This window comes from Macadamia integrifolia, chromosome 7, assembly GCF_013358625.1.
Source record: "Macadamia integrifolia cultivar HAES 741 chromosome 7, SCU_Mint_v3, whole genome shotgun sequence".
Classification (NCBI taxonomy): Eukaryota; Viridiplantae; Streptophyta; class Magnoliopsida; order Proteales; family Proteaceae; genus Macadamia; species Macadamia integrifolia.
The window spans coordinates 13,139,850-13,152,338 of NC_056563.1; the positions used below are offsets into that span (position 1 = coordinate 13,139,850).

The 12,489-nt window shown below is 37.8% G+C and overlaps 1 protein-coding gene across 1 annotated transcript; it reads right to left on the bottom strand.

Annotated features, from left to right (window-relative positions):
• Positions 1-112: 112 nt before the first annotated feature.
• LOC122084368 (polyadenylate-binding protein 2-like) lies at positions 113-8,754 on the bottom strand (the record flags this gene model as incomplete). Its single annotated transcript, XM_042652568.1, is given in 6 exon segments — positions 113-250; positions 706-795; positions 882-959; positions 1,066-1,722; positions 1,829-1,947; positions 8,000-8,754. Coding segments are annotated over 6 exon segments (1,329 nt in total), but the record flags the coding sequence as incomplete, so codon positions are not given.
• Between the last annotated feature and the right edge of the window lie 3,735 nt (positions 8,755-12,489).

Below are 12,489 nucleotides of genomic sequence, written 5' to 3' on the forward strand. Positions count from 1 at the left end.
AAAGTCAAAGGATATTAACAAGATCATCAACGGCAATGGTTAGTATCTAGAGAAGTCATCTAACCAAGAAATATACATGTTAGAAAGCTAACAAAGAGTTACATGGAATTACCTGAGGAGGAATGAGAGCAGGGGGGGCCTGACCATAAAATATTTGTTGGCCAATACCAGGACCACCAGGAGGATACATTGGCACACGAGGAGTTACAGAAGGTGGCATCGGAACGGGCCGCATTTGAGAAAATTGTGCCTATATTAACACATGTATCAATTATCCAAGCTAAAGCATGGACTTAGACCAAGAAATGAAGGATGCCATCAGAAAAAGAACGTGAAATCATGATTGGTTACAACCAAGAAATACTGACCCATCTACAGAGTAATCTGCACAAATAAAATGAAGCAAAAAAAAATCCAACAAAACTAATGACAAACCAATGTGGCTGAACATTCATGCCATACACCATATTCTGACGGATTTTTCTCCTTCATAAAAAAAAAAAAAAAAAAATGCAGCCAAATTAATCAAGGTCATTATTTTATATTATTCCATAGACAAGTGGAAAGACAAGAAAATACCGAAATGTCCTAATATTACACACTGAATAGAAGAGGACAGACTAATGCAGTGTAACATTTAATGACACCAGAAAACTCCATATCTGAAGCAATTGGCAAATAGATTGAATTATTCCACATATTTACCTGCAACCTTGCTCTTCTATCTTCCTTCCTCTGTGCAAGTGCAACATAAAGAGGTTTGCTTACAATCATTTTGCCATTCATCTCAGCAAGCTAAACAAGAAAAAGAAGAAGATAAATGTAGTTAGGTCCCACGTTATGACCTTATGATTAAATCTACCACAAAGAAAGCAACTTACAGCTCGTGATGCTTCTTCGGGAGTAGAGAAAGCGACAAATCCTGAACCTCTACTTATCCCATTAGGGTCTCGCATAACCTATCAGGATCCAACCAAAAAGAGAATTCAGTAGCCGCCCCACAGGAAGTGATTAACATCCATATATTGGACAATCCTTTCTCTCCAATTAACTATTAAAACAGACCTTGCATGACGTAATTGTACCGAACTCGGAGAACAATTCCTTCAACTTATCATCACCAATGCTATCATCTAGATTCTTCACATATAAGTTCACCCCTTGATATTTGTCTACCGCCTCCTTCATAGTTTGATCAAAACGTCCTTTTAGTTCCTGTTCTCTTTCATATTTTTTCTGTGCTTTTCCAACATACCATTCCTTCTCATCAAATTTCTTTCCATTAAGACCCTCAACAGCTTGAGCAGCATCATCTGTATTCTCAAAGTTGACAAATCCGAAACATTTAGATTTTCCATCTGCATCTCTCATTACCACTACACTAGTAATTGCTCCATATTCACCAAAAAATTTCTTCAGATCATCTTCAGTTGTTGACTCTGAGAGATTCTTTACATAAACATTATTGAACTTTGTTTTGTTCATTGTGGAGTCTCTCTCCTGCTTACGAAGAAAGGGTCCAACATAAACTTGTTTATCATTCATCAGCATGCCATTAAGTTTGTCTATAGCATTCTGGGCTGATTCCTCACTATCAAACTGAACAAATCCATAGCCTTTCGACTGGCCAGAAGGATCTATTGCTATCTTGCAAGACAAAATGTTTCCAAACACAGAAAATGTATCCTGCAGTGCCTTGTTATCAATTGCCTTGTCCAGATTCTGCCAAACACAGCCAACAAGAAGTTAGTGCAATTGCGTGCAGCTCAATATGTGTATAAGCAGATGTGTTATTCTCAGCAACCAAGACAAAACAAAAGGCAAATACCTTAATGAATATATTAGCAGTCCCACTTTTACGGATACTAGGGTCGCGGTGAGAATACATAATGCGAATGGGCTTCCCATTAAGAGGAGTAAAGTTAAGAACATCCAATGCCCTTGCAGCTGTCACAAATATTAACCACAGATGTAAGAAAACAAAAGGAAACAAATAACCGTACAAAGAACTCCTACATTATCATTCTTAACTTTCAACAAACTAAGACATATCCTCCTCCTACAAAGGGATGCCACTTCCAAGACCAGCGTACAGCTAAAAAACTTAAACATTAGATTGGCATGGTTACATTATGTAAAACTGAAATAGCAGAGAACAAAAAAATTTCACAAGAACAATTGCAAGATTTACAGAAAATCCACCCTGTCATCATGGATCAGTAAGATCTCTCCGAGGCCTCATAAACAATGAGATAAGGATTCATGCAATCACATAAACTACATGATCAGGTTTAATCTTATTCATGGGGATTACATAATATAAACCATCCATACCACCTCCAAGGAAAAAGCCACTCAAAACATTTAAGATTGGATTCACTTATTACAGAATGAAAGACAGATTTTAGCCCCCATCAACAATGGCATAAGATTTTCACCCAGTATTCTAAAAACATTGATGAAATAAATTAGTAATTCAAGAAGCATAAAAATGCAGCTCCAAGTCCAATTTCAATATTGATGCAAGCCAAAAAAATTGAACTCATAGTTGTCAAGGAATAGCACATAGCCTATGCACCTAGACTCTTCCCTGATCATCAAAAACTGAGGCAATGCTCATGAAGCATATACACCAATTGGGATGCTCTGCATTAACCAAAGTCACCCTAGAAAGATGCAAATACCTAAAGACCTTGTTCAAATCCATCTCAATCAGAGTATTCCATTTGAAAGGATATAATGCAATTGCATGAAAAAATTGAGACATTTCTAGCCCTTAAACTAGAGGCTAGCCATCAGTTTTAAGGTCATGACAGCAGATGACCTGAAAAAATAAGGAATAGCCATCAGTTCCTTATTCCTTAAAACTTTAAAAAGATTTGGAAGGAGCTGTAAATGAAATCAAAAGACCTAATTGGGCCCTTCTTTGTGTCTTATTGGTATTTAATAATAAGAACAATAGAAGAATAGTTGAATCCGACTTCATATTGAATAAGCAGGATCTACTACTTCCGTTCACATATGTAACAGTTCAAAGTTTTTCTATTCAGCAAAAAAGGAAGTTAAGAAATTCTTGCCTCCATATTAAGCCAAGTCAAAGCCCTTTAGTAGTGTACTCATATGCTTAATCTCACCATGAGAGATCAAAGGATCAATATCATAGACTAAGTCATCCTATGAGAAGATTTGAATTTTTTTTATAAAAATTTGAAGCCTCCTTGGACCATTAGCTCACAATTATCAGTGTTAGGTATATTCTCCTTCTTCCCTTACATTGATCAACTTAGACGTACTACTTTCCCTATCTAGCTCTCTTCCATTATTCTCATCATCTAATAAATCAATTTTCTTTTTCTTCTAAAGATTTTGTAGAGCTTCAGCTCACAATTATTTGTACTAGGAATCTTACATTCTTATTCATATTTATTTGTCCCTCTTTTCAGTGATCAACTTGCTAAGACTTTCCAAGATCATGTTCAGCTTTTTTTCTTCACTCTTTTCTAATACTCCATTAGTCCATTTCCCACGTAGATACAGATATTATGCTAAATGAAACAATGTTCCTAAATCATCAGCCTATAGCATTTCTTAAACACTGGACATCTTGGATGCTTTCATCTTACCATAATTGCATCACTAGAAGAGCTCTCAAGAGTTTTTCTATGAGACTTTTCTGTGAGCAAAGTAGCCACAACTGACTCCATATTGAGATACGATCATGGACAGTGCCACGTGAACAGTGCTTCTTCCTTGAACTGCATCACATTGAATAGTACAGAATCACCTAATACGAGAAGTAGATCTCTCAATGTCATTTGATCTTTCTGCCAAAAAAAACTGCATTTGTAATCCAAGGGCTTTTCATTTTTTTCCATTGAGTGCCAATTGCACAAACTTTCTTCACCAAGATTGCTTGCATTTTCAGCTTCCACAATGGATAATTAAAATCCATTGAATTATAGAACCTAGAACTTTGTAGAAGTCAACCCAACCATAGTTTATAGCTGAAATACATACTTCGATGTCAATCATGTGCTTTAAAGCCTTCTCAACCTTTACCCATTCCAACACTGCAAATGGGTCCCATTCAACAAGGAATTTACTCCCAGTACAACTCTCATAAGTATTTGCAAAAGGAAACACATACGAAAATAATGTACACTCAAGATTCTTCCAGCAACCCTCGCCCCACACGAGAACACAATTCTCAAAAGTGAATTGTACGCTCGAAGTTTCTATGCAGTCTGCAACGTTCTCTCCACCTCCATTATATAGAGAAGCTGAAGTGAGAGGAAGAATTATCGCATTGCACACGGCACCACCTCATGCGATAAGGTGCTAACTTTCACAGCTCATTTTGCGAGGTTAAGCATTAGATTTACTGCCAAGTACTTTGACTATCACAATGAATAGTTATCACATTTTTCTTAGCTCTCCACTCATCAAGCAAACTCTTCAACCAAACAGCTTCCTTGCATTCATCTATAGCTGTGATGGACTCGACTTCTGTAGTAGAGGCCACACCACAGAATAAAATCTAGACATCCAACTAACTACACCACTAACCAAAGGGAAACAGTATCTCATAATAGATCTTCGTCTGTCACGATCTCTTACAAAATCTACATCCACAAACCATATGTAAACTTTGGCCACTGTAATAGATAGCCATGTCAAAGAACGAATCAAATAACAAAGGATCCAATTCACAGTAGTCTAATGATCTTGACCCCCATTTGCCATGTATTTCCCAACTGCTCCCACTGCCACTGCAATGTCTGGTCTAATGCACACCTTAGCAAACATAAGGCCTCTTACTAGTGATGCCTACAGTACTCAAGAGTTGAGACATCTCTGCCTTCTCCACTTTTGTGCTAGGACTCTGTTTTGAAGATAGTTTACAACTAAGTGAATCATTAATTTGTTTAGCATTTTGCATATTGAAGCAAAGTGAAACCCTTTAAACATAGCTTTATTGAGTTATCCAAATCTTTTATTCTCCCAATCTCTTACATGCATCTCAAGAATTTAATTTATAACACCTAGATCTTTCATATCGAATTCCTAAGCAAACAAGCTTTAGTTCTACAGTACCATATTTATCAGTACTTGCAACTAGTATGTCATCAACATCAATAATAAGAATATGAAGCCACCATTACCATAACTACAAACATAGGCATATTGATCTGCTACACATCTTTTGAACCCCAAACTCATCAAATCGCTTGCACCAATATCTTAGCGTCTACCTCAAGCCATAAAGCAATTTGTTCAGCAGACAAAGCAAATCCTTAAACAAAACCTTTGGGTTAAGTCATAAATTTCTTCATCAAGATTCCAGTGCAAAAAGGTTGTTTCACATCCAGCTCTTCAAGCACTAAATCAAGCACAACTACCACACTTAACACAATGCAAATAACATCCAAGTGAACAACTAGAGAAAAGATTTCATTGAAACCAATACCTAACGTCTTAGCATTACATTTCACCACTGATTGGGATTTGTTATTCTCATTAGTCTCCTTTTATCTTGGACACTAATTTTCAACCAGTAATATTTCATCCTTTAGGCAGCTTCACAAGTATCACAAGTTTTGTCTTTTTATGCAGAGCTTCCATCTCTTCTATAGATGCCCTCCATTAAGGAGTATTGCTGGATTCACATGCTTTTTGATATGTACAAGGCTCACTTTCTTTAATTATACAAGCATAAGCTATGACGTGATCCCTGATTCAAGCATGAGGTTTCATAGCTCTCTTAGGCTGTCTTTGGTCACATTTGAGTATCATCGCTTAGGTATTACATATGCTTCATCAGCTTCATATGCATCAATTAGCTATTCTTCAACATGCTGATTTTGGATTTCTTTGAGAAATTCAAGTTCAAATATTTGTGGCAAGTCAGAACTTCGACAATTCTTCGACTTTCGACAACAAATCCTCATTAAAGACAACATCTTGGCTAATAACCAACTAGTGGGAAGGTATACGGTTGGAGGAATTGCTTGATGAGCTAAAAATTAAGCAAAAAGTCATAAATATTCATTGTAACAATCAGAATGCATTACATTCGGCAGTAAATGTTTCATACTCGCACTAAACACATTGATGTTGGATATCATTTTGTTTATGACATGGTGAAAGATGGAGAAATCTCACTGTAGAAGATTCACACCAACAACAACATAGCAAAATATTTTGACGAAGCCTACTACAAGAAAGAAATTCATATGGTGCAGAACTTCTCCTGGCCTTGCGGTCACTTGATGATAGGTGACGATCGGGTAAATCAAACCTGTAATGACTATTTAAAAGTAAGTCTTCAAGCAGGAAAATGTTAATAAACAATGTGTTGCTGACATGCACATTTAGCCAAGTAGAAAATGTGTTGATATGTCTAAATTGAATGCATGCTTGGCAAGTATCTGACTCGCCGCAATCTGAGCTCCAGCTTCCGGAGTTGCCCACTCTCAGCTGGTAGGGTGTCTCACTTTTTCACTGGTTGGAGGCTTGAAGATGCCCACCTTGAACCTTCCTGTCAAAGGAAAGGATTTAAGAGGTACAGCCCTATTAAATGCAAGTAGCCCCCTCTCTCTTTTAAAGTTGTGATCATAAAAGAGGAAGAAAGAAATGTTTGTCAAAAGCATCAGCGCCAACGGAAATAGATGGAATAAGAAGTGAACATCAGCACCTGCGAGGCAGTGCTATGTGCAGCGTGATTTCGTCCATCTTTCTCCCTCTCACTTCTACTCTATATAAATAGAGGGAAGAGAATGTTGAAGAAATTTATAAGACGATTGAAGATTACCAAAGGAACACTTCTTGCATTACAACTCATAACCATTACCCTTTCCAACATTGTACATGGCTCCCACTCAACAAGGATTTCACTCATCTCCTAAATGGAAACACTACCCCATAGTTAACGTACAGTCAAGATTTCTTATAAGTGACCACTAACACAAAACAAGAACAACTCTCTCTTAAAATGAGCTGTCACTCATTCTTCAACAAGCATGCGACACCAAAGGCATTGTAAGCATGTCTGCTTTATCTCCCCAATTCAACTATAACAACTATTTTAGAAGTGACAGCTCTAACAAAAATTATGCTTGATCTATAAAACAATGCAGAAATTTCACTTCGCACTTCAGTAATACCGATGAGATAGTTGATGGCCAGAATATGATCATATGAAATGGAACCAGAACAAAAGTGCCTTGGGTGGACCATGGACCCAAAACTCTAAATCTCTAAGTTAACATCTTCAGCTTGAAGAAGTTTCAGGGGCATAAATACAGCTCAGTGGAAATTAAAGGCAAAAACAAATAAAAGATCCATTATATTTACCTTGCAGACAACACTGTAGTTAGTTCATCACAATGAAATATTAGCCATACAAAGATAACATTGCCACATACACCTATACTTTAATTCAGAACTTTCTGAAACAGGGTAATACACAATTGGCAGCATGCACTATCATAGTCTATTTGTTAGGTTGACAATTTGTCACCAATCTATAAATAAAGTAAAACACTTTATTTAAATACAGTTCATTATTGACCATAACTATGGTTTAATGTCAAAAAAGGATTTGTATAACCAACTCCATTTAGGTGGGGACAAAGCTCAGTAAGGTACTTGGGCAAACTTGAATTACCAAAGACTTTAAAAAGACGAAATATAACCAAAGGGTGCATGATCCATGTTAAGTGTCCCGCAGGGGAAGAATATATAGCAAAACCTTCATCCCATCAAATGTAGGCTTGGCGGAACCCTTATGTGAACTTACGGGTTTGCTAAGCATTCAAAATAGATGGAGAAGTCAAAATTTCTGATTTAATAGTCCATCAGTCGGTCGAATCATTTCAGTGGAACTCTTAAGGAATGGAAGCCCAAACAAACATATAAATAAGTTAATCAGAAACATTTAGACCCATTAAAGAAGTGATCCTGAAACACAAAGCAAACAAATTGTATGAGGACAACTAACCATCTTGGGTGTTGCTGTAGTTAACATAAGCATAACCAAGGGACCGCCGAGTGCTCAAATCCCTGCAAACGCGAACCGACACGACCTGACCAAGCTGGCTGAACAGATCGTAAAGCTGAGAGTCCGACACATTAAACTCAAGGTCTCCCACATACAGAGAAGTAGACACATACGGATTCGTCCCAGTGTTGCCCGCTGCATTGGGGCCAGAGAGAGGAGCCTGAGGCTGAACTTGAACCTGCGCCATCTCCAACAAAGAAAACCCTTACGATCCTAAACCCCGACTCTCTTTTTTTGCACTCCTTTTCTAAATTTTTTGCTTTTTTTTTCTTTTCTTTTTTCTTCCCTCTCCTCTTGTTATTGATAAAACTCTCTGCTTTGCCTCTACGCTGAAATAAAAAAGAAAGCCACACCAGTTGCTCGACGAAATGCCGTAGAGAACAGGAGAGATGATTTCGAACTAATATCTCTCTCCCGGTAGCAAAATAGTGAAGGGTTTTCGCTGGAAAAAAAATCTGATTTTTCTTTTTTTTCTTTTTTCAATTTTTTTGGCAATTTTTTTCCCTGATGAGGAATAAGGGAAGAGGAGAGGGAAGGATATAGAGAGGTAAATGGTCGGAGATCCGAACGGTGAGACCGACGAAGACGACGATGATTGGGAGGAGAGAGAAAGAGAAAGATGGATAGATTTCGGAGGGGCAGCGCCCAAACTGCACCGCACCGCCTCAGTTGGGGACGTAACGCTTATATATTGATTATTGAGCTTGAAAGTGTCGCCGACTCGAAACCCTAGTTTTACTTTTTACTAAGTAAATATCCACCCTTTGATCTTCACACGGTCCCTACCTGACGTAACTGCCTATAGCTCCTACTAGAGAAACAAAAAAAAAAAAAAATTATTTATCAAAAAATGGTAGTTATGAATTATATTTTATGGGCGAGGATAAGTACACTCCGGTACAGTAAGCTAGCAGACAATATCAATGAAGGTGCATGATATAGGGATCATTTCTAAAAGGGGAAGAGCGAGATAGACACAATAGGTACTAGCATACGGTATGCTGGCAGCATAACCAATATTTTCTCATATATTTAATTATCAAAATTAGCCAAATTAAAAAAATTTACTAAATATTCATGAGAGTATAAAAGCTAAATGAACTACCTAAAATACCCCGACATCATTCTCTCTCTTCCGTCTTCTTCCTCCTCCAAATGAAGGAAGTGTTCTATAACTACTCCTCTCTGCAAACCCGCCCAGCACCACCACTGCCACACACCCTCTCCCTCCCTCAGCAAACCCACCACCTCTAGTTGCATAAATTATAATAAGTTCAAGGGAAGTGGTTCTTTATCATAGATTTACCACTACAAATAGAACCTCCTCTCTCTCATCAATATACTACAGCAAGAAATCCATGAACCTATGCCAGGGAAGAGTGAACTTCAACCTTTTCTGTTTGGGTCAAACAAGATGAAGATGCCATTGCTGACGGCGACGAAGATGAAGATGCATCCACCTCAACTTCATTTGGCTTTTTCGGGCACAAGAAAAAATTCCTTGACCGTAGTTCTTTCAACTTCTCCTGATTCAGACCTGTGCCAATCAATATAACTGAATCAACATTCCTGATTCTTTTTTTTTTTTTTTGTCACCTTCCCAAATCCTAATAGTAAATAAATAAAGAAGAGAGAGAGATTTGATTCCAATTTCTTACTTATAAGCTGAATTGAGAATAATGGAGGTCAAAATCCATGGGGTTCGATGTGGGCAGCAAAGGCCTCCTCCCTTCCTTGGCAACCAACCTCACCGTTGCTACTATCAAATCCCTAACCATTGACTTTGACATCACCACCTACACAACTCTTAGGCTTCTTTATATCTATATGTTTAACAGCAACTTCGTCAACCTAGTCGCCATCTCATGTAAAATTTCCGTTAATTTTTCAGCAGAGACCGAATATGGGACAATCTTTAGCTGGCAATCTCAACCTCAATCAGATGGGATGGTTTGCTCATGAAACGACGTTGTGAGGTTCCCTAGTTTCCTCTGCCTCCCATTCTCTTTGGTTGGTGAATTCCATAGTTCCTCTCATGGGTTTTGATCTCCTGAAAGTTCCTTTATTTCTTCCTCCTCCTCCACTTCCTATTCAATCCATGCCAGTGGATGCTCATGAAGAAAGCCTAACCAAGACCAAAACTTGCTTGTGTAACAAGGAAGAGAAAACTTTGATCCCAGAAAACCATCCATAGTAGTGGTTGTAAAATAAATTTCATAGAGGATGAAGTGAGGCATTCAAATTGATCCACCAAAAGTTCTAGGGGTGTATTTAAAAGGAGCAGGGAGTGGTTACGGAACACTTCCTTCGTTGGAGGGAAGAGGAAGGAGAAAAGGTGGTTGTACTTATTGTAAGTAGTTCTTTTGGTTTTTATTACTCTCATACGGATTTGGTAAATCTTTTTAACTTGGTTACTTGTGATAATAAAATATAGGATAAATTACACTGGCCTCGCCTGCAGGTTGCCCTACTGTTATAACCATCCCCTACAGAACTGACAATTACTTTGTACCCTCTGTAGTTGATGGTGTTTGAGCTCCATTTGGGAGAAACCATTATTATCTGACATGGCTTCTTTATGTATTTTCTTAAAGACTAGAATACTCTTTAGGGTTGTTATGTTCCTATTATACCCGTCTCCATTGTTACCCTTCAAACCCAAATACCAGGGAGGCCATTTCATACCTCTTTTTCTTTCTCTATCGTTACCAACATTTTCGTTGGTAATACCTATGTTTCCATGGATTTCAACCGCCATGGAATTCAGCTCAATAGCAGCCTCCCCTTCAACCTCACCAGCAACAACACCATATTCTCCTCAACTACTCCAATGCTTTGCTAGGATCACCTCTTAATTGCTTGTCAAACAGCCTCTACCACACCTACATAAACACGACATTGGAGGCGGCGATGTGTGAGAAAGCTCACCTCTGTTGTTCATTTAGAGCATAGGGTTCCACCACATCCTATTCCATTAGGGTTCATAATGAAGGGTGTATGGCCTATCGGAGTTTCGTAAATTCCACAATTATGAACACAATCAACCCCAATTGACACAAGTGATGATATAATGTCCTTCACTCTTCAACCTTCTGGCAATGTGAGAAGCAATGAAACCACCAGCTTCGGTAATGGAAATTCAAAGCTTCTCTGACGGCCAGTATGGTTCTCTCTCCAAATTCTCATAAGTGTAAGCGCCATAATTGGTTCCGTCGGTGCTCCCCATTCTGCAACATTCTAAGTAATTCAAAGGGAAAAAAAATAAATAGAGTCAAAGTCAACCAATTCAATGAGATATACAATTGAAAGACTACAGAAACCAAAAATCAAAACCCAATTCCATACTGTGAGCACCCCATCCACCAAGATTAAAGAATGCAAATAAGAAGACAATGGACCCCAATTGAAAGTTAAATCACATACTACCAACGCATGTGAACAAGAAAAATGAACACCGAAAAAATATCCTGCCCATTCATTTGTAAACCAGATCCCAACAAGAAACCATTAACAAACACTACCAAACCCCACTAATTGCAAGTAGGTGAGATGGAGATGTTTTTTAGTGTTCTGTGTACCCTTTCCTCCCTGATTGATTTGGTTTTGTTGATTTTCAGGAATTACAAGTCTAACGATGGGATTAGGAGTGGCGTTGCTTGTAGCGGCGGCAGGTCTTCTGGTCTACAAGTGACACAGGCGCCAGAATCATCTCATCATCTCCGTCTGGTACAACAGTCGACCCATGTAACAGAACCTAAACCCTCTCAAACGATAAAGAGTGATGAAAGACGTTGAGAAATGGGTTTAAATCACTATTTAGTGCAAGGGCAAATGTGTCTTTTCATTTTCTAACTTAACACGGCAACTGTAACAGGTATAGAGCAATTGTCAATTTTACAGAGGATGCTTATAACAATAGGGCAAACTTCAAGGGAGGCCAGTGTAATTAACCCTAAAATATAACTTATACCTACTTTTTTTGTAATATTATTTTATTCGTTAGATCTAAGTAATTCCCATATATATAGCTCCTGTGTCAGAGCGGGCAATTTTTACTGGAGAATCTTCTAAGAATTCTATATTATAACACATGTACACGCCATATGGCTTTCTTTCTCTCTCTTTTTTTTTTTTTTTTTTTTTTTTCTCGTAAAAGCATTCATCAAGAAGGAGAAATATTTACAACCTTAGGAAACCAAGTTCCTCTCGAAATCCCAAAAAACAAGGGAGATATTTGACAACTTAGTATGTACAGAGTAAGCTACCAATCTTTCTACAATATAATTCCCTTTAATGAATAGTGTGATGAAAGGAGATATAAGAGAAGCAGGACATAATATTGAAACAATCTGAAGGACAAAATTCCTCCCACATATAATTATATGATATTGTCACATGTTCATATGTTACACTCATGCCCAAAATCTCGA